The 22,520-nt window shown below is 33.0% G+C and overlaps 3 protein-coding genes and 1 long non-coding RNA gene across 5 annotated transcripts; 2 read left to right on the top strand and 2 right to left on the bottom strand.

The window, feature by feature from the left end:
• The first annotated feature begins 1,897 nt into the window (after positions 1–1,897).
• Positions 1,898–13,628, top strand: LOC149909662 (uncharacterized). 2 transcript variants are annotated; one of them, XM_090119724.1, is made up of 18 exons: positions 1,898–1,949; positions 2,292–2,549; positions 5,806–5,937; positions 7,809–8,005; positions 8,103–8,244; positions 8,327–8,420; positions 8,515–8,694; positions 8,773–8,937; positions 9,016–9,181; positions 9,265–9,411; positions 9,516–9,734; positions 9,804–10,041; positions 10,158–10,295; positions 10,372–10,491; positions 10,571–10,772; positions 11,072–11,323; positions 12,011–12,199; positions 12,422–13,628. In XM_090119724.1, the coding sequence occupies exons 3-18, from the start codon at positions 5,807–5,809 to the stop codon at positions 12,590–12,592; spliced, it is 2,751 nt and encodes a 916-aa protein (XP_089975850.1). In that variant the 5' UTR covers positions 1,898–1,949; positions 2,292–2,549; position 5,806; the 3' UTR covers positions 12,593–13,628. The 2 variants fall into 2 exon arrangements, with proteins under 2 accessions (XP_089975850.1, XP_089975851.1); XM_090119725.1 differs by lacking the exon at positions 11,072–11,323 and having other exon boundaries at positions 1,908–2,549.
• Ak3 (Adenylate kinase 3) lies at positions 3,460–5,651 on the bottom strand. The gene has a single exon (XM_090119727.1). It carries the CDS (start codon positions 5,276–5,278, stop codon positions 4,616–4,618), a length of 663 nt encoding a protein of 220 aa, XP_089975853.1. The 5' UTR covers positions 5,279–5,651; the 3' UTR covers positions 3,460–4,615.
• A 192-nt stretch (positions 13,629–13,820) lies between the features above and the next one.
• Positions 13,821–20,686, bottom strand: CSN6 (COP9 signalosome subunit 6). Its single transcript, XM_090119726.1, has 6 exons — positions 20,110–20,686; positions 17,616–17,747; positions 17,345–17,496; positions 16,855–17,020; positions 15,144–15,337; positions 13,821–14,577 (listed from the first exon to the last, which is right to left on the bottom strand). Exons 1-6 carry the CDS (start codon positions 20,351–20,353, stop codon positions 14,437–14,439), a joined length of 1,029 nt encoding a protein of 342 aa, XP_089975852.1. The 5' UTR covers positions 20,354–20,686; the 3' UTR covers positions 13,821–14,436.
• A 474-nt stretch (positions 20,687–21,160) lies between these two features.
• LOC149909665 (uncharacterized) lies at positions 21,161–21,883 on the top strand. The gene is made up of 2 exons (XR_016458360.1): positions 21,161–21,395; positions 21,699–21,883. It is a non-coding gene; the product is annotated as an uncharacterized LOC149909665 (long non-coding RNA).
• The last annotated feature ends 637 nt before the right edge of the window (positions 21,884–22,520 follow it).

The following is a 22,520-nucleotide window of genomic DNA, read 5'->3' on the forward strand; positions in this document are numbered from 1 at the left end:
TCAGAGGTCGATTGTATTAGGAAAACATAGAGGAGAGCTGTTCAAAGAAAGATAACATTAGCTTCATAATTATTAGTTAGTTGTCGTCGCGTTTATTTATTCTCAATGGACTATCTCTAGGATTCTGAATAAAAGAATAATGATGACACATATTATTATTTTAGTTTCACTCTTATTTATATTATACTAGCTTTCCGCCCGCGGCTTCGCTCGCGTTTTCAAAGGAAAACCCGTTCCCGTAGGATTTCCGGGATAAAACTAATCCTTTCTCGGGTCGGGACTATGTCCTTTCTCGGGTATCAAAATATCTCTATACCAAATTTCATGCAAATTGGTTCAGTAGTTAAGGCGTGATTGAGTAACAGACAGACAGACAGAGTTACTTTCGCATTTATAATATTAGTATGGATACTATCAGATGTTAGCGTTAGATACCTACTATTATAATACGTAAAAGCTTAAAAGTAATAGATAATATAAACCTGCATCTATGCATCAATTACAATATAAACAAAAGATTTGACCCTATCAACGCAAATATTCTTGAGGTATTCTCCAATAACAAACACAATAAAAGACAATTTACAAAAATTATAAATAATGTGTAAATAATGAGAATATAAAATTGAAAAATCTTATATAAGTACAATATAAATAAATTAAACTTATTGTTAAATTATGCAAAAAGTTTTTATTTATTAAGTTGCAAGGCAAGAATAGAGTTTACTCCGCCCAAACCCGCCCAAAATTACGCCATAGGGCGGCAACAAAATTCATAGGGCGTCTTGAATACTAGGATAACAGAAATAATGAGCAGCACTTCGAATTTTGATCAGGGGTATAAATCGTATTATAATACAGTAAATGTCTACGGAGCATGCGTGAATATCTTCACATTAGGTTTTTAAGTTAATTAGTTATAAGTTTAATAAAACCGGCCAAGTGCGAGTCGGGCTCGCGCACAAAGGGTTCCGTAGCAGCAAATATAATAAATTACAGTTAAATCAACCTATCTCAAAAACTATAAGAGATACTTTGATCAAACCAAAAATCGTTGAAAGAGTTAATTAGCATGCATCACCTCTATTTTTTTTAGAATTTTATACCCCGTAGTTATAAAAATAGAGGGGGGGGGACATACTTTTTACGACTTTGAGAGCTGATATCTCAAAAACCGTTCACTTTAAGAAAAATGTTTTTTAGAAAACTTTATATCATTTTAAAAGACCTTTCCATTGATACCCCACACGGGTATGTACATCGAAAAAAAAAATTTCATCCCTCAGTTACATGTATGGGGGGCCCCACCCCCAATTCTTTTTTTTACTATTTAGTGTCATATTTTTGTAGCGGTTCATACAACACATATTCCCATCAAATTTCATCACTGTAGTACTTATAGTTTCCGAGTAAATCGGCTGTGACAGACGGACAGACGGACAGACGGACAGACGGACATGACGAAACTATAAGGGTTCCGTTTTTGCCATTTTGGCTACGGAACCCTAAAAACTATTAAAATTTCAATGAAAATCGAAATCGTTGTACCTATTTTACAAGTGAATATATAATAAGAATTCCACAGATGAAACAAATATCAAATTTGTTATTATTTATTTTAATAAAATCAATGATCAATGTTTGATATTCCTCATAATCTGCGTACTACGTGTTAAGTTCTTACACAAATGAAGGTTTTAATTATCATCGTTGACGTCATGAAAGGGTATAAGATATTATATTCCACGTCGAGCACATTTCACAACGAGATGGGGATGGGGTATCGAGGTTTGGGAGTACGGCGTAGGTCATGACGCGGCGCCAATGACGTCACTCAGCGGGTGGAGGGTGCGACAACCTACTGGGGTAGCTGCCCCCCAGTGAAAGTCAGCGTCAGTACGGTTTCAGACGAGATTCAGACTGCACGTTATTACAATAAAAGTATCTACGTACGTTCAGTATATAACCTAAAAACTTATGCTACAAGTTTTGCAGTGCGTCCACGGTTTAACCCCTTCATTCGGTTTAACTGCAAATTAAAGTGTTATTTCGTATTTAACAGACAAAATGTTCTATTTCTGAAATTGAAATAGTTTAAGTGTAATAAATTTACGCGTTCTAATATAATACGTTTAAAAAGTATTTTACAAATAATATTAAGTAACTACCTAAATCACTGAAGAATATTTAGATTCCTTTATCATGTCAGAACCCTTGAAATTTTTAAATTAGACAGTACCTACAAGTGTACCTCCTGTTATCCATGATTTTTATTTACAATCTAATTTCAGTGGCGATGCACGAAAGCTGCTAAAAATAGCCGGGGTTCGCGCGCTCACGTCGCCCGCAACCGGCTCCCATTTTTACTACTCATACTATTTCTGTCTAAAAAGTATTAACAATTTGTATGAATACAAATTACATGGACTCCTTCGCAGACAATGAAAAAAGTTCGCAAAAAACGAATAGTCGCAAAGCGACAGTGAATCTAGTGTTGTTTTAGTGCTTTCTTCGTCTGTGCTTCTTTATTTACAGGGAAAACGTGAAAAGTAAGTAAATATTTTTTTCAACGCTTGTGAATTACTGATAATGCAGAATTTTTGTCATTTCTCCTTGACACACTTCCCTTTTTGGTTTGGAGTGGTGATCTCAAAGTGTCAATGGCCACTGACGTGAGAGTCACAAATAGTCCAGTGAACCATGTCCTAGATAATTTAACATTAGTTGAAGGAATTAATGAATTAGGTCTTATTACTTGATACATATGGAACACTATAAAAGAGCGTCCAGAAGCATTTTACAATAGTAAACAAGTAGTATACATTTCAAAAAAACATGCACAGTAAGTCTCTAGATAGCATAAATGATAATATTATATGTATATTTTATTTGGGTTTGTTATCTCTAAACCTTCGACTGGGTGAACAGATTTTGAAAATTCTCTTTTATATTTGAAAGGTGGTGCTTATTTTGTGGTTTCATTTAAATTTGAGGAAATTTGAAATTTTTCTTATAAAAATAATGTTTGTCGAAACAAATAGGTAATATAAATAGGTTGACCATTTGTTCAATGTGGAAATTTTACAAATTTATCAGATGAGCGTTTAAGGAATACAAAAACTAAAGAAATACTATTTTTACAATTTATAGATAATATTAGAATAACGCGCATCTCTTTTTATTAACCTAGCTTGAATAATTTTGGTACTTTTTTGAATAAATTCAGTATTTCTAGATAGAAAAACTATTATGATGTGCCACTAGAGGATTCTACATAATATACTACGTTATTTGTTATAATAAAAATAATAGTAAGATTAGGTATGATAGTAAAAATATTTTTTTTAATTACGTGCACCAATTTAAGTAATTGGAAATAATTTGGTATATACTATATACATTATACAGGCAACATTTTAAATAGTAGTAGGTAAATAATAAATAGGCGATACTTTTTTTCCAAATATTTATTAACTCATTCAATAACAATATTATAACAGAAACAACATAATAATTATGCAAAAGAGTAACACTGATATAACATCTAATTAAATAATATTTTGAGCACAGTAAAATAGGGTGAAAATATATATGTCGCAGGCAAATTGTATTATTTCGCCGTTTACAAAAGCTCGGCATTTTGTAATATGTCGAGAATTTGTAATCAGAAATTTTTCGTTTGGCTAAGGGGGTGGGTTAGGTTAGGTTCGTGTTTTTTAAAACTACACAGAAATAGGAGCCCCACGAAGTGCGGCTCCGTCGGCTCGCGACCGCGTTTTTGTAGAATTTTGGAAAAAGTAAATCCTCAGCATATTAAAAAATGCCGAGCATTTGTAAACGGCGAGCCGCGAGATTATACAATTTGCCTGCGACATATACATTACATTGGATAGCTTTCAACCCTTAAATTATTCTTAACAAACAGTTTTCTTTTAATATTAAATTATTTCTATAAGGCACAGATGCAAATTCTCAAAATTTCGTATATACTTATCTTTGGATTTATAAACACCTAACATTTACAAGTATATTTCAATAAGCAATTTATTGGTATGCAAACAACAAAATGATCTATTTAATATCATGATCATCTTTGTTTTCTCTTCATTTTTAGGTACATTATAATGCATATCTACTACCTACTATTAATTATTTCTTACAATTAAATAACAAACTACATTAGATTTGAAATCATTAATAAAATATTTTACAGTTCCCATTTTAACAGTAAAGTTTAGCAGGGAAACAAAAGGATGAACACAAGCAGAGGGTTATAATACATACTAAATATTTGTATACTTATAGCTGTCATAATTTATAGTTGGTATAGTATTAAACAATATTTATATAAATTAAATATTTGTGCTACAACAGGAAAAGTTACTAATAAATGACTAGGATCTAATTTTAACATTAAGTACACATATATTTTTCAATAGGTATACTAGTAAGACTAATTTGTTGATACCTAATATTATTGGAAGACATTGATTGAATACATAACTATCAAAGTAAAAGTTCTAAAAATTATTGTAAACGGATTTGTCACTTTGCCTCAAATTCATTTAAAAGTGTATAATAATATTGTAGCTTATTTCTTGTGCAGATTATATTATTACTGTTTCACTAATGGATCTAAATATTTAATTATCATAGGCCATATTTCATCAGATGTCCTACCTTCAAAATTTTTAATAATACCCTTTGACTTATAAAAGTCTATCACAGGCTTTGTCATACTTTCATAGATTTCCAATCGTTTCTTAACAGCTTCCGGTTTGTCATCTGGCCTTTGTATCAAATCTTCTCCAGTGACATCATCTTTACCCATTACTTTAGGTGTGTTAAATCCAATATTGTAGACTCGGCCAGATGCTAAATGAACCCATCTACTCTTAACTCTGTCAATAATTACATCAAAGGGCACTACCAGATTGAGTACTATGTCAACAGGCTGCACTTCCCACAATGCATTAGCTTGAGCCACTGTTCTCGGAAATCCATCCAAAAGCCATGACCGGTTTTCCACTTTCTTCAGTTCTGACACCATAAATTTAATCATAACGTCATCAGGAACCAGTCTACCGTCGTTCAAATAACCTTTAACTTCTTTACCTAGTTCAGTTTGCTTCTCTATGTGGTCTCGCAATTTGTCCCCACTAGAAACGTGTTCAAATCCATATTTCTTTACTATTCGAGACGATATCGTCCCCTTCCCCGACGCAGGGGCACCTAATATTAAAGTTTTTAATATTTTTGTTTTTAACTGCATGATCATATGACCTTTGTCGTATTTGTACTTTGATACTGCGCGATGAGTTAAGTCGATACCTTTTTAGTTTGACGCAAGTATTTATCGCATCTATTTATATACTTAATCTTATCAACTTATGTAAAAAATACTTGGAATTGTATTTTTTAATGTACGTAAATGAAATAATTTTCAAAAACTTTAATTTATAAACATGTATGATATAAATTAGTTCAAGATATAGATGCTTACATAATCGGAAAATCCGTATCAACTTCACATAATATATTTGTATATTTTTTTATAAAAAAGAGCCTTATTTATGAAATAACCTTTGTTTTGATATTGATCATTGATGACATTTTTGGTTTGGAATTTGGACTTTGACTGTAGAATATGACATTGACAGCTTTCATAATTGTCATATTTAGATGGAATGGATGCGTTCATGCAGAGATTTTTTTAATGAGTCCTGTCAATAAAAAAGATTGAATATCTTTTTGTAATAGTTATTTGAATTATCTAGTAAATTTTTATAATTAATATTTTTTCAGAATGGCGCTTGTTATGTTACCCTGCGACCTTCCTTGGTGGACTTCTGTTCAACGTCACTTAAAGCATTTGCTCGTAGCTTCTTCTCCTGCAAAACTAACGGCCAGTATGCTCAAAATTCACGATATGTGCAAGTAAGTATTTATAGTATTATTATATAGGTATATGCAAGAAGCTTATATCTAATACACTGGAGATTGCGCTATGAACGTTGCCAAGTTAGGTGTGAAAGGGACAAAAGAACATCCAGGCGTCATTCAAGGTCGTGCCTTCCCGTGACAAGCCAACGCAACGTTCATAGCGCAATCTCCAGTGTATTAGATACATAGAAATCTAAATAACAAGACACTAGAAGTCGTAAGCGTGCGTGACCTTGTCGCCACTCAGGTGATATTCACATCACCAGTGCATTCGTCACTGTTCAGTTGCTCTGGAGACGTATGAGTGTATACATGGTGTGTTTCAGCAATTCCCATTGCGGAAATTCTTCCACAAGTTGTAATTATACTTATAAAGGAATAATATTTCATTGGAAAATATATTTTTTTAGAAATAATGCCGTTTTTCCTTAAAATTACAGAATATTTACAAGTATTACGAGTGTCACCTAGGGTTGCCAACCGTACTATAATATATAGTATTGTACTATATTTCGGGTCTGCGTACTATATACTGTTGAAAACATATATAGTACGCAAAAATACTATATTTTCAACACCGATAAATGTTACAAACAAATCCTTCATTAAAAAAAAATAAGAACGCGCCTTTTAATTGTTAAGATGGCTAAGTCATATAACCTATTGCGCATATACCATTAATAAAAAATGAGCTTTTGATTTATATTAATTTAAAAATTGAATGTGACAAAGCTTGACACTTTTATTTTAAACAAAAAGCTGTTACACAGTGCAAGAAGTGCAAAAAAATATTTTTTTTTATTATTATGAGCCATGGCTGTCCCACTGCTGAGCAAAGGCTTCTCTTCCCTCAAAAAAAAAATATAGTTTTTATAAAAATAAATATATGTCTATTTTTTTGTTTTTCCCATAAAATACGATATATTTTTTAAATGTACTATATTTTTTACACCTTATTTTGGAAAATACTATATTTTGATGATGAAGTGTTGGCAACCCTAGTGTCACCATAGTAATCGAAATAACAATGAATGACACAGTCGACCATTTTTATTATCACGTTTGTTCGTATTGGAGCAAAATGTCTCATATACTTAGGGATGTTATTCTAAAGTAAACCCTAAATTCGTGCGTTAGGATACATATTCAAAAGTTTAATTTAATAGTTAAGTTAGTTTTCACTAAAATAAAGCTGTCCAATAAAAGGCATAGTTTACTTGTGTGTATTGTTTAGCTTTCGGTTTGAATGTGCTGATTTTGGCGACAGCGGTTTTCATACGAATTATGACAATAAAGCACTTCTATGTGTCTTGTTATTTAGATTTCTATGATTAGATATAAGCTTCTTGGGTATATGTATAAATTTTAAAAGGCCAGTGGTTTCTTCGTGCCTTCGTATTTTTAACGATCAAAAATTTACGCTCATGCATTAACAATTTATCAGATTAAAAATGTAGTATATAGATTTATATACTTATATAAAAAACCTGATGAGTTTTTTTGTTTGGTTGTTCAGTTGAACGCGCTGATTTCAGGTCCAATTTAAAATTTATTTCAATGTTATATGTTTGCCACAAGCCAACCGCGGGGCACAGCTACTAGTAATCTTATAAGTTGATAAATAATGAAGATGTTTAATAAAAGATTTAACAGTAGTTGAAATACGCAATCTGCTTTTTATTTTCAATAGTTCGATATTTCAACATCATGTTACACATAACATGATGTTGTCGTAACTATTCAGAGATACATGAAGCCTATTATAACGAAAACAATAAATTGAAATTTTAATTCATCTAATTACGAGCTACCGATCACTAGCTGTAACGATTTAAATTTGAACACATTTTAATTATATATTACAGCATTGGAATAGATCCTGATGACGACATTAAAGATCCAGACCTTTTAAAATGTTTGGAGCAATTTTTAGATCAAGAACTGGATGATGAGGAACGCAGAAGTTTTTTGGATAACACAATAAGAATTATGGTGAATAGAGCACTGCATCTTAAAAAGTGGCGTCCACCGAAAGGACTTATGTTTAGTCTACAACAACAAAGTACGTTTTTTATTTTATACCTAGTTTAAGAAATATTTAATATTTAATTACATATAGATGCTTGCTATACATTCAAAATTCTATTTTATAATTTCAGGTGATGTTACAGAACTCGATTATAATTTTTTGTCCTCCCTTATCGCTCACGCCTTTTTTTCAACATTTCCGAAAAGAACGCTCAAAACACATCCAACATTACAAGACTTCAATTTTACGCATTTTTTTAAGAATTTACACAGGTACGATTTTTAATAAGTACGATTAATTGCGTGCTAACAAATATATAAAAAAATGTTTGGTAATTAATTGACTGAATTGCAGAAAATCTCAACGGAGTAAATTAATAAGCCTTTTACATTATTTTGAATGGCTCGATAAAAATTCCAATGAGGGATCTATTAAACTAAGTAGACAGGTAAAGTTCGTATTTTCTTTTGTCTATATAACTGCATCAATAAGAGTATATCAAACTTTAATAAAATGTTATTTTTTATATCCGAACTTGTCAGGTAATGACTTCAAAACAGTGGTTAACTATAGAAGACTGGTTGGAGTGTACGCTTCCACTATGTAAGCTCATGATAAGACATGAAGGTAGACCTGAGAGATGTGAAAACGACGATGCCATCAGAGTATGTTTTGCATCCAGCAGAATAGGCGGAGATGTGCTTATAGATGGTGAATCCCAGGTTAATAATGATATAAAAAAAAACTGTATTTTATGCCTCAATTGCAGCCCGTATAAAGAATTTGTTTTATAATTACAGGAATCATTATCGATGTTCATGATGCCTGAACTCCTGCCAGCGATGCTGTCCGTAGAAGCATTAGAAGACAACGAAGTTTTAAAAATAGAGGGTGTTAGAATGTTTAGTCGTATAAGTGACAAAAAGTCAAAATCTAATGTAGAATTACTCAATGAACCCAAAACGGTAAAACTTAAAAAATTCTCACAGTAAATATAGTGCTGTGTATGCTATTTCATTATTTTTTTCTTTTGTTTATTTTAGGTAACTGTGTGTTTAATGGATGCAGAAGATTATAGTGCTCTTCCTTTAGGACAGTGGGAGGAAGACAACGTATTACGAGAATTGAATAAAAGTCTTTTAGCCTTTCAACAATCTCCAACGAAGTGTCGTGACAATCAAAAACATGAACGAAGATTATCACCTATTGGTATAACCCATTCTAAACATATTTAAATTTCTGCACGAAACCACTCATATAAAACTTATATAGATATGTTGTTACATTTTAAGGAGAGTCCTTTAGTCACACACCACCAGAAGTAGAGGCAACTGTAATGATAAAACAAGCGTCTTCCTGCAGTACAATAAATAGTCTTAACAGTCGAAGTCCATCTCCGCAAAATTACTGCGCAGCAACATTAAACCTAAACGATCCAAGTTAGTACACTTCTAAACCTACTAAAATTAACATATAATATGTACTGAGTAATGAGTATATTAAAAAAGCACATCTGATTCAAGTTTATAACATTAATCTTTAGGTGTTGAAATGCAAAAGAAAAAATGTTGGTTGTCTCCTGACACCGAAACATTAAACAACCGAAGAGGAAGGTTTATAGTCCTAGGATCTTCTGGAGAATGTTTGCCTGTAACTAGAACTTCCGGACTGCCTACTGCTGAAACTCAAGAGGATAGCCTCTATTCGAGTTGTAACTCAAGCGATGATGAATATCACAGTGCCAACAATAGCTTTGATGATGGTAAATCTTTGATTTGTATTATTATTCGTTTTCAAAGTGTACTATCACTGTAATTATAAAAAAACACAGGTGGAAGTGAAGATGAAGGACGAGGAGAAAGTGGTCGGCCAAATTCATTCCAATATTCAAAGGAATTATCCACCGAAGAAAGAAGATTAAGTTTTGCTTCCCGTCTTCGAGAAGCCCTTAAAAGAGAAGCAGAAAACTCTTGCACCACCAGTACTACGGGCGATTGGTCCACCGACAGTTCTAGTTATGCAGTTGGCGTCAGTATATCCGGCGCAGGTGTTAATGATAACGATATCAGGTGATTATTTTTACTTAAGTTAACAGGATCGAAAATATGCCTTATTACAACCATAATAATTATATAAACCATTGATTCAAGGAGAATAAAGTATTTCCAACCATTCTTAATAACAGGGTAAAACGTGGTGGCTCCGTCGGCTTTGTATTAACTGAAGAAGAAACTTTAGAAAATGGTAATAAACCTATACGACGTCTACTATCTAGGAAAGAGACTGGCAATAGCTCTAAATACAGTTTTAGCACGGAATACACGTAAGTTACTCATTTATAAAACTGCAAACTCTAGTTGAAATAAATTATGTAAAATAATAACCATTTAACGTTACAGATCTGAATTAGAAGAAGTTTACGAACAGTTTAATCAATGGTTAAATGACCCTATTACTGATAACGAAACTGCCGAAAATAAAAACCGTGAATTAGACTCGAGGGATTTAGCAGTCATACGGTATGTAACCAAAACTATCCAAAACAAAATTGAAGTTTTTGTGCCCAAGCGATAAACTAGAATATTTATAAATCACTAGGTTTGCTGGATCACTGCTGAAACGAACACTAAGTGAATCGATGGCGAGTGGAGCTGCCGGAGTAGGATCTGCAGGGGCTGAAGCAGCGGAATTGTACGGAAGAGATACTCGCGAAAGGATAGCCCCTCGAAGACTAGCTCTGGCAGCACGCTCTTTGTCACTAGAGCTGGCGCGTCATCGACATCGTCTTGCTGCACATTTGGTAATACCTCCATTTTCATATGCCACTTTATGTAAGCACGTATTCTTTCTTATGGCACTAACTTGGAAACTAATTTGTAGTAAAATAGATATTTTAAAGCAATGTACATTTGTGCTTGTTTCTTTATGTTTAACTGAAAGCTGAATGTTTTTAATGAATGTAAATACAGTGTCGACGTTACAAATAGGGTATTTTGATAAAAATCTGAAACTTTAGTCACAAAACAAAACATAATACAATATGTGTGTACCTATCTCCATCACAACGAACGAATTTGATAGATTCTGATATTTTGACAGAGACGTAAAGTAAAAGAATCGATACCAGAGGAGATAATACAGACTAAGGAGATGGAAAACGCAATTACCGAGAAAGACCTAAACAGTAATTGCTCAAGATCTTTTAGTTCCTCAACAGAGACGACTGCAACACAAATATCAAATCCTAGTGTTAGAAAGAAAAGACTCAATTGGGTAGTAAATATGATTGTCGAAACAATAGAAGAAACAGTTGAATGTGAACCTGTTACGATTAAAATAAAGAAACCGAAGGTCAGACTTGCTAGTGTCTGTCGCTAATTAATTATTAAATTTATTTTAAACACTACATACTAATGCATTTTGTACGTAACATTAAAACTGCACATCATTCAGAATATACGCCAGGCCATAGCAAAATTACATTATTATTAGCTAATGCTAAATCAATCCACGTATTCGTAATTCATTGCAATAAAACAGCAACATTAGTAAAATTGATTTTGTGCCTTATTACTTCCTGACACGAGTAGTTAATAATAATACTAAAAAATAAAACCTACTCTCTATACCTACCTGATGTAATAAAATATATATAAAAATATAATAACAGATTCTCTTTTCCTATCTTGCTTTTCATTATTTTTTATTCAGTTGAATAGAAAAGAGCAACTCTTTCAAGACTTTCTTGCAATTCGAAAACTAATTTATAACAATGTGCATATTGTAATTTGTACCCCTTACTTGTGGCATGAACTAAGTTAATTTTAAACAGATCATCTTCAACATACAAACAGATCTTAAGAGGAATTGAACATAATATATAGAAAGTAATTTATTTACAGTGTGTTATTATGTAATATAATTTATGATTAACATAATAAAAAATATGTTATATTGTATCAAGCATATATACATATGTCTTCCTCGTAAAATGGGCAAATAATATTTTCAAATAAAATAAAAATAACGTACTTTTAGTTAAACGAGCTGGCGAACAAAATAGTGTCCGGTGGTTCATGCAAGCCGGTTGCGACTGGGAACTGGGGCTGTGGGCGGCGACAGCGCGGACACCCGCAACTAAAGCTCTTGCTGCAATGGATGGCGGCTAGCGTCGCGGGAGTACCCGCGGTTTTCTATTACACCTTTGGAAATGAAAAATTGTTTAAGGTAACTATTAAAAGTCCGAATATTTCATAAGAGATATATTATAAAATGTATACCAATAGCACTAGTTTAGTACTTACACATACTAATAATAATATACTACAATACTTATTATATTATAATATATCTGTGACTGTAGCTAGTTGCACAAATTATGCAAAACTCCTGTTTAGCACAATTAAATATCTCGTAGAATGGACTAAAACCGTTACCTTTACTTCCCAGCTGGATACATTAGTCAGGGTGCTGGTCGACCGGAAGTGGACAGTCGGACAACTTGCCCGGGCCGTGCTCAAATTTGCGCGGCAATTTCTTCATGAACATCACGTTATACCGGACAACCACACACTTTTCGACGAACTTATTGGTATTGAAAAGATACCTGATGATTACTAAAGATTACAATCATAAATAAAAATTATATTTTGCTCCAAATTAATCATATTAAGACACAATACAATGTTATTCATGTTTAAATGAATAATAATTTTGGATGTGTGTCCCTGTAATTTATTTCATTTAAACTTAAAGCCTAATACATGTTTGAAATGTAATCTAGTCAGAATTTATAGAAAATAATTTAAAAACAGTTCTTTGTTACCGCAATGGGCGTAAAGCTTAAACCTATACCTATATCTGTATCAAGGAAAATATCCACACCTATTTCGAAATTGTCAAAATAGATAATAATAGAATACCCGTGGAAATAATAAGTACCGGATAAGTAAGCAGTATGAATGCGGTATGAATTACTTCCATTTACATAATATTATATCCTTTAAAAATATTTGGAGTAATTTGTTTATGGTTTCGATGCATTTATGAATATTAAAGCCATTACATGGATACATAATAATTAATGAAGGTAACATAAATATTGGTTTTTGTAAACATATAAATTATTATAAGTACATGATATTAAAACTATTGCTTATAATTAATTATTAGCGTGTTCGTTAAAGTTATAATAATACTTGTACTTATACTCAAAAGCAATATTAAGTTTACCTCAAACTTAAGATATTTTTATACAAATAATAAATAGGTATGTAAAATTAAATGATACATAATATATAAAAGTGTAAAACATCGTCATCACAGTGCACGATAAATACTTTTGTAGCACATTTAAAAGGTATAAAGCCCTTATTGTTAAATAATTAAAAATAATGGAAAAGTCAGTTGATACTCTGTAATACTTATCAAATTAAAGTTTGTGTACACAGTCTTTTAATAAAAAAAAACATACATAAACCAAAGAACATGGGCTAGGTCATACAATGATGAATTATTATACGTATATAATTGTGAATATAAATGTACAGACTTCATATAAAGGTCTTCCATAGCATGGTTCTCAATGTGTCCAAACTTTAATAATTTTATGTAATCGTTTGTAATATAATGCAAAATAAATCAATGCATCAAAACATTTTTATTTTATCCATTTCCTTTATTACATTGTTTACAATAATTACCTCGTTTATAAAAATATTATCTCATAACATATTTTTTGAAAAGTATTATGATTCCAGCTGTTTTAGAATTAATTTATATCAATCTGGTAAAATTGTTTCGCTTTATAAAACTAGTGAAAATATAGATTCAAATAAAACAATCTTAATCATTTTTAATATTTATTAGACATGACAGGAAACAAATTTCAATTGATCGGAGTTGTTTTATCAGTCGCTTATTTTTATATTCTGAGAATAAAAAATGTTATTAAAATTATTGTAACATCATTGCACTTCGATGTAACCTAACTTGCAACGGACACGTTTTAAGTATAGACGTAATAATCTCGTAAGATCGTAAATATATAAAAATAAAAGAAATTGAAAAAAACAAAAAAAGATTACAAGTATTCTTTTTTTATTTTTTTGTCACATTATTGGTAACCGCAGAGATGTTTAAAAGCTTTTGCTAAGATCATATTCTAAGACAGGGTTTCACAATCAACTTAATATTTTGAAAATGTACCTCTAAAATGAGTTGTGGAAGCTAAGTAGATTGTGGACTTCACATAATGTTGATGTCAGATATGTGTACTGATTGATCTTTATACCTGGTGATTCTTTACTATGTAAACCACTAGGTGCATTAGCATGCACTATAAACTTAATGAGTTATCATATGGCCACTTTTAAAATCATTAACATGTCTCATTTGCGAAACCCTGTAACATTAAACACAGCCTATCTATATGTACAAGAAACAGTAAGTTATTAGCGTCCACCCTAAAAGAAGAGTCCTCTCATGCGGCGCCCCATGCCCTGTCTGTCGTACATTACGTTGAACCTGTTCACCAGCTGGTTGATCGCATTACAGCCCTTCGTTATTGTACCCAAGTAAGTCATGAGCGCCACATCGTTGCATTGCTAAAAATAAATATATCATCCTATAACTATAAATATATGCCTTTAAATAGTAATTTACATATTTAATATGAATTAGGGCGAAAATTTGTAAACAGAGCACACAATTCAGTAAGATCTTATGTTAAAATACTGCTGTATCAATGTTCATACGACATACTGAACGCGAAATCACATTCAAAACAAGCCAATAAGAATACTATGTATAGATTTAAATTTGTTTAGATTTCATACACACATGTGCATAGTGCACGAGAGTACATCTCTGTAATATCTTTGTAATGGGCCCTCTTCACAAAGAGCAGCATTGGCCCAACAAATGATCGTGTCGGATGTTTGCCATTATTACGGCGATTATGAATAAACACCATTAATGACGGCCGATCATAGACATTTAGGCCCTATACACTATCGTGATTGCCTCTATTCACCATTTCGATTGTGAAGAAGGCCCAAAAAACACAAAAACTATCGTGATTGCCTCTATACACCATTTCGATTGTGAAGAAGGCCCAAAAAAGACAAAATTAGACAGCTAAATAGAATGTTAAAGATTACGCATTACTTACATTATAAAAGTGCGTTCTAAACTGCTGCGACGTGAGCAATGGCAGGCGGTTGGACAGCGCCCTCGCCTCCCGCAGCAGCGCGGGGCGCGGCGGCAGCGTGCCGTCGCGTATCGCGCGCACCGTCGCGAGCACCGCGCGCACACGCGACACTAACATCTTTATAGCCGACCTCTGCGCGGTCAAGTGTTCCGCAACTGTAATATTGCATAAATTAGTAAAAAAATAAAATAACAATGTTGTTTTCTCATTGGCATGCTGTATAAAGCAAGACCTTTTTGGTTTATACACAGTGCCTTCAGTCTTCACTATTAATCCAGTCTGTAGGTATTTATGCTCTACAAAAGGTGGCGTAGAAAATGTTTTGAAACGATATTGTTTAGGCATGAAAGGTTAATCAAAATCCAAGTTTTCGACCTTGACGGACCCAGGCGCTAGCCGCCATCTTGAATTAAAGGTGCTAAAATTAGGTATATTTTAAATAACTTCTCAATTGTTTACTAAATCACAAAAGTGTCTATCAGGGGTTCAAAGAAGACAAAATTACCTACATTTTTTTCATACATAATTATTCTGTAAGTCTTAAAGGTAAAAAGTTACAAGCGACGGAAATAATAATATTTACAGAAATCATATAATTTTATTTTTGTTTAAAAATTGTACAGCTATCATTTTTTAATTCTCTTTGATGGCCCGGGCTGGTTAATGGTGGCTTCTTCATTATCGTCGCTGAAATTTTCTGTTTCATTGTCTGTATTTTTAGTTTCCAACCATGAAATTTCGTCATCATGACCAGAAGAAATCGAAGACGCTGGAGCACGCTTTCTAGTAACTTTTTACGGAGGGGACATGGATAAGGAATCCTTAGAAGATATCCGATATGAACGATTCATAAAGTTATCAATAAAAAGTAAATTTAATCGACGAAATTTCATGGTTGGAAACTAAAAATACAGACAATGAAACAGAAAATTTCAGCGACGATAATGAAGAAGCCACCATTAACCAGCCCGGGCCATCAAAAAGAATAAAAAAAGATTGCTTCACAATTTTTAAACAAAATTAAAATTATATGATTTCTGTAAATATTATTATTTCCGTCGCTTGTAACTTTTTACCTTTAAGACTTACAGAATAATCATGTATGAAAAAAATGTAGGTAATTTTGTCTTCTTTGAACCCCTCATAGACACTTTTGTGATTTAGTAAACAATTGAGAAGTTATTTAAAATATACCTAATTTTAGCACCTTTAATTCAAGATGGCGGCTAGCGCCTGGGTCCGTCAAGGTCGAAAACTTGGATTTTTATTAACCTTTCATACCTAAACAATATTGTTTCAAAACATTTTCTACGCCACCTTTTGTAGAGCAGAGGCTTTTACATTTCCCCACAGACTGGACTATATTTATTATTATTAAAAGTATAAGTTGTTTATTAATATGCTAAAGTTTAGGGATAAAATCTAAAATAGTTTGTGGACTGTGGAGAGAGTTAGTTAAACAGGACCAGATAGGATAAGTATGAAATAAAATGAAGCAATACATACATAAAAAGGCCAAGTTCAAAATTATTCTTCTCACAAGGGTTTTTATTGAATGAACATTGATATAAATCTAAATTTCTATTTCCTTGTAAGAATAAAGTCATAAACCAAGTTTTAACAATCAAATAATTTCACTGACACACTATGTAGATTTCACGCTGTTATTTACCTAAACTGTTGAATGCTGCTTCTCCTGAAGACACTCTGGCAACATGATCCACTCCAATCCTCTCGGCTTCTTCCGCAGCTAAGGTGTATGTGAGTGGTGCAAGAAGCATTGTAGCTCTACCGTTGACAACATCAATTACTGACTCATATAGTACCACTGGTAATTGCTGTAAATAAATAACGAAAAATGTAAAGCATACCTACTATTATTAGTAATTTACAATTACTTTGATAGCATCTTTCCAAAAACCAGTTCTTTTACTTACCCCTCATTGAAAAGCACTTTTATGATTAGGATTAATTATTTAGTTGTCCATAAAAATATTTTTAACTAGACATGAGTATTATTGGTTTGTTTTAATTAAATTATGTGCTTTCCGCCTGTGGCTAGCACACACACACACATCCTCACAAAACTTTCACATTTATAATATTAGTAGTAAGGATATATCCAGAATGGCAAGTTAAGTGAAAAGTGTGATAAAACTTACATCTCCATTTCTACCAGCAGGATTGAGCATCAACATAACAGGACATTCATTTATATCACAGATCTGACGATGTACAGCGATGTCTCTCTCTGTAGGTGTCTCTCCTGTTGTGTACCATCCTAGGAAATCCATATCAGAAAACACTTGTTTAACTGAAACAATGAATATGGAATAAATAGTGGCACATAAAAATGTTAAATCATTGTTACTACAAATTCCAAGAGAGAAGCTACTGAAAATTATCATGTAGATATTAATAGGTCAAACTTACACTGTTCTTCCTTTAAATTGTAATAATCCCTGTCAATAATAATATCTCCATCAAGCACGCTGAACACAAGTTCAAATGAATTCATTACTTCAATATTCCTTCCTTTTTGTTTTCCTATGAGCGCTCCAACAACTGCAATAGGTAAAAATATATTAAACTAGCGGTCCGCCCCGGCTTCGCCCGTGGTACATATTTTGCAATGAAAGGTATGCCTATGTTCTTTCTCAGGGTCTAAAGATTATCTGAGCCAAATTTCATCAAAATCGGTCCAGTAGTTTATGCGTGAAAACCATACATACATACTAGGGTTGTTGAGGATTCCTCTTCCGCTTCCTCATAATGCGGAAGTTCCGCAATATTTTGGGTTCCTCTACCGTTACCGCATCCTCAAAAATGAAAATAAAAAAATCCTCTTCCGCTATCGCTTCCTCAAAATTTAGAGGAAATTTATGAGGATGCTGATCCGATCGGGCGGCGAATTTACAAAGCCTATTTAAACTATGTAAGTATTTGAGTTACGAGTCGGACTCTACTAACGAACAAGAGTAGAGTCTTACCGCCATATTTATATGTGCGCCTAACACTTATCTCTAAACATAATAATAATATAACATTTTCTCTCATACTCAGAAGAAACATATTTTACCAAATAATGTTTGTCAAAAGTCATTTTTAAAAATAAACAAGTGGTTTAAGCTTGTACATAATAATATCTACCAGTTAGTTTTTTTTTTGTCGAAATCGCCTAATGTCGCTTCTGGCACTGATATAGATTAGGTTTTTTCTGTGGGTTTTTTCGAGTAATATGCATAAACAAAAGCTCATCTGAGTCAGGCTCGTGACTCGAATTATAGTATAGTACTTACAGGCTTTGTAAATTCGCGATCGGGCGAGCTAAACTCCCCTAACCTTAAACATCAATATGTAGAGGCAGGAGAATGGCTTTTGTTTTAATTTTTAATTTTAAAAGTTTTTGTTTTTTAATTTTGATTATTCCTCTTCCGCTTCCTCATCCGCATCCTCTTCCTCAAAAAAATATCCTCTTCCTCATCCGCATCCTCTAAATTTGTGTGTGAAAATTCCTCTTCCTCCTCCTCTTCCTCATAATCACTTCCTCAACAACCCAAATACATACATACATACATAATACATACAAACCTTTCCTCTTTATAAATAAAATAAATAAATAAAATAAAATAAAATATCCTTTATTGAATTATTATGTACATTAATGGACGACTAAGATCCGCGCGATGCCTGATCAATGCATCGAGAACCGGCACGCGGGCTTCCGCGAACATGCTACACCAACGCGGTAATTTGAATAAAATTCGGAACGAATCATTGTATTGTACCCTAAAAATTCGATAATTTTCTTTTTTATACCTTGTCCACAGTTGTGGAGTATATAGAGCGGTGCAATAAGCTTTGAATAGTAATATTTTTGCATTTCTTTCGCACTTATTAAACTTTCTTCCGATCATGTTCGCGCGCGCAGCCAGAGAACGCCTCTCTCTGTCTATATCGAGGTCATCTGTCAGATCATACGAAACTATATGTCCCAGGTAGCGGAAAGAATTAACAAATAATTTGGAAAATCCAAAAGTGCACGCCTCATAATTTTTTTTTAATAAATATTTATTAATTATTATTTTTGTTTATTTAATAACAATTAAACCACATCGAATCAGACCCTGAAAAATGAAAGGGTTCTATTCCTGAGCATACTCAAGCGTAAGAGAAAAAAAAAGACTCGATTAGTAAAGTATTTCGGTCGCTATCGTGTTAACAAGAAAAAGGATCCGCACATACAGACACACGGACGTCCAAGACAGAACTTTTTTAAACTGTTTTTTAACTAGTTTAAATAACAAAAATGACATCAAAAATATCATGAACGTTAAAAATAGTGTTTTTTCTTAATATGTGTGTGTATGTATTATCTTACAAGTGCAATGTATGATACATAAAGACATTTTAAGTTTGAAAAATCAGATGTTTTGCGCGAAGTGACAGTAGTACCCACCTCAACGCTTCGCTTATGAGGCGTGCAATTTGAGCGGCTGGTTATACAGGTAAACAGGCAAATGGATATTCTTAGAGGTTGCGCCAAAAAGCATAGCAACCGATTTATCTACGTTATAGACAAGGTGATACCTTTCAGCATAATTTTCACAGATGGTGAGGAGCTTACGGAGCGCGCCGACCGAGGGGCTCAGCAAGACCATGTCGTCAGCATAGCTGAGGTTATTCATACAAATACCATCGATGTAGCAGCCGACACCGGTCTCGCTGAGCTCCTCGATCAGCTGATTAACATACATATTAAATAAGAGAGGAGATGTCAGACCTCCCTGTCTTAGCCCACATGACAGTACAAACTCATCTGAGCAAGTGTTTCCCCAGCGAAAGACATTTTTTTGTGTAGTGTATAATATTAGTATAGATTAAAATGTATTTAAGTTTTTATATTTGCATAAACAGTAAAACTAACCTGTCTGAGGTGAGCCCTCCTGAGCCCTTAAACGAGTCCAATGTTCTGATACATTCATAATAACTAATGGATGTAAAGATACTGTAACAGAGCCAGAAGTAGCAGTAGTGACTACGACGCTTTTGTTTGTTCCCGGTGGAGGCGCAGCTGGTGAGGTAGGGTTAGGAACATCCACCGATGGTCCTGACGACGCACTTTCCACTTCTACCTCCATTTCAAAATCGATCCTATCTGCACTAGACATTCTCTAGATTCTTTGTATTTCTATTTGCCCACGTAAAGTTCGAACAAAATATTCCTGAATGTTTTAATATAAGTAGCAAATAGTTTATTTGTAATGAACCGCAAAATTATCAATTTATGTTTATTTTTTGCATACAATTAAGTACATAAAAACGGAGAATGCGGTTTCATATATTTTAATACTTGTTTATTATAAGCAGTAAATAAAGGTAATGTGTTACTTTCCAAATTCCAAGTTTACATGAAAATCGGAATCACATAATCACAGTTCACACAACATACAGCCACAAAAATATATTTATTGTCAAGTCTCCGAGTTGTCAGTTCACAGTTGAGTTCATTTATAATTTCCACAAAATTCCACAGATCTCTGATGATTATTTCCTACGATTATTTCAGTACCTATTCAACGGTCAACCACAGTCCACAGAGCAACGCAGATCGCAGTTGAACTTTGACACTGACGTACAGATTTTTTTTTTTGAAGATTTAATGGCCTGTCTACGAGACCTTTGGTCGACGCTTGGGTCGACGTAAAAACTAAGGAGAAGTCACAGACTATATTATAATATACATAACTTAAGTACATAACGAGTAACGACATACATAATACATAACTCGCTCCCTTCAAATTACAGCTGTTGCGCTACGTTCATACGGAGACATGTACAGTAGAAGCAACATTTGTAGAGATTTGTCACTTTGATACCTTCAATATGTTTATAATAAAAACGACGACGGTCTCATTACAAAACACGGACTAACTCGAGAACTGGGAGTAAATCGTAGATAAAACCTTGGATATAACCACAGAACAGTAAAGTAGATAGAAGTGTGATGTGGGCGTGGCCCACGTGTCACTGGTAAGGTAAGATCACCTAACTTGCTCTCAGTTGTGCGCAGAAAAATATTCGAGTCGGTTGTCAGCTGTCAAACCTTTTTTCCATATTTATTCATTAATTAGGACGTGTTGTTCGGTATAAAGAGTGCAAAAATGATAGCAGACGAAATAATATCAGCAATGAAGGCATTTCATACCGTCGGTAAGTCTTATTTTAATTTATTTTAATTATATTTTATGTTATAACTTCGCTTGTCGTAATTTGTCAAAATTGTATACAAATATCTAGTCAAAATGAACCTTAATCCATAAGAAATTAGTACTATTATAGATTGAACAGCAAACAAGACTTTCTGGAATATTATTGCAATAAACAAACGAATTTCGCTTTAGTGATGCTTGTGGCGCATATCGACAGTATCGATACTTTAGAAAAGACAAACATTATAAATATTAAATTTTATTTTATTTTTCCTTAGCTTTCATTTGTCTAATTTATTTATAGATTTCCCAAAGAGGCTAATTTAAAAGAGAAATGGATAAATGCAACGTGACGAGTTAACTGGATGCCGAACAGTACTAAGCGGTCTAACAAAGGCCACCGATACATCAAACCTACAGCAGTTCCAAGATTTAAAAAAATGCATATTTTCTGTTTGTATTTTGTAAATATAGATTTATACTATTCTATTCCGTTTTTTATTTAATAATAATAATATAAAAAGACGTACTTAGTAGTAATAAACATACTCCAAAATGTGACACATTATACTATACTCGTATAATAGAAAGAAAAAAAAATACACAAAAAATATTTATTTGTGAATTATCGATATCTCGATATCGATAACAAGGCTGACATCCCTCAGAGCATAGCATCAGATAAATATCAAGTTAATGTCATTAATGTTGAGTGACACAAATTTCAACCTTATCTCTATGTATTGCGTTTCAAATTTATATCTATCGAAAACTAACGCCCTCTGTTGTGGAGTAGCTGAATGTTTTCGAATTTGGAATTTCTGTGCAATGAGAAACAAAACAGCTAATATACCTAGGGATGTTATACTAAAATAAACCGTAACATGGTGCGTTAGGGTACATATTGAAATGCTGAATTTATAACCTAAGTCAGTTTTTACTCAAATTAAGCTGTCCAATCAAAGGCATAGTTTACTTGTAGTGTACTGTATAACTATCGGTTTAAATGTGTGGGTTTGGCGACACTGGTTTTCATACTAATTAGACATTACAGCACTTCTATATGTTTTTACTGTTCTGTGGATATAACCATGAATGTCTTATGAAATTGTTAGACAGACCACAG

This window comes from Colias eurytheme, chromosome 3, assembly GCF_061535395.1.
Source record: "Colias eurytheme isolate Ceu_HAF_F1 chromosome 3, ilColEury1 Martin Lab GWU primary, whole genome shotgun sequence".
NCBI classification, from domain to species: domain Eukaryota; kingdom Metazoa; phylum Arthropoda; class Insecta; order Lepidoptera; family Pieridae; genus Colias; species Colias eurytheme.

Excerpts from the sequence above, each read along its gene's own strand:
- CSN6 (XM_090119726.1), bottom strand. The coding sequence starts at position 20,353 with ATGTCTAGTGCAGATAGGATCGATTTTGAAATGGAGGTAGAAGTGGAA. Across the intron at positions 17,497-17,615 it reads CAATTTAAAGGAAGAACAGT|TTAAACAAGTGTTTTCTGAT; the intron begins GTAAGTTTGACC and ends TCATTGTTTCAG. Across the intron at positions 14,578-15,143 it reads TTAGAACGCACTTTTATAAT|CAATGCAACGATGTGGCGCT; the intron begins GTAAGTAATGCG and ends ATTTATTTTTAG.
- LOC149909662 (XM_090119724.1), top strand. The coding sequence starts at position 5,807 with ATGGCGCTTGTTATGTTACCCTGCGACCTTCCTTGGTGGACTTCTGTT. Across the intron at positions 8,006-8,102 it reads GTTTAGTCTACAACAACAAA|GTGATGTTACAGAACTCGAT; the intron begins GTACGTTTTTTA and ends TTATAATTTCAG. Across the intron at positions 8,938-9,015 it reads TACTCAATGAACCCAAAACG|GTAACTGTGTGTTTAATGGA; the intron begins GTAAAACTTAAA and ends TGTTTATTTTAG.
- Ak3 (XM_090119727.1), bottom strand. The coding sequence starts at position 5,278 with ATGATCATGCAGTTAAAAACAAAAATATTAAAAACTTTAATATTAGGT.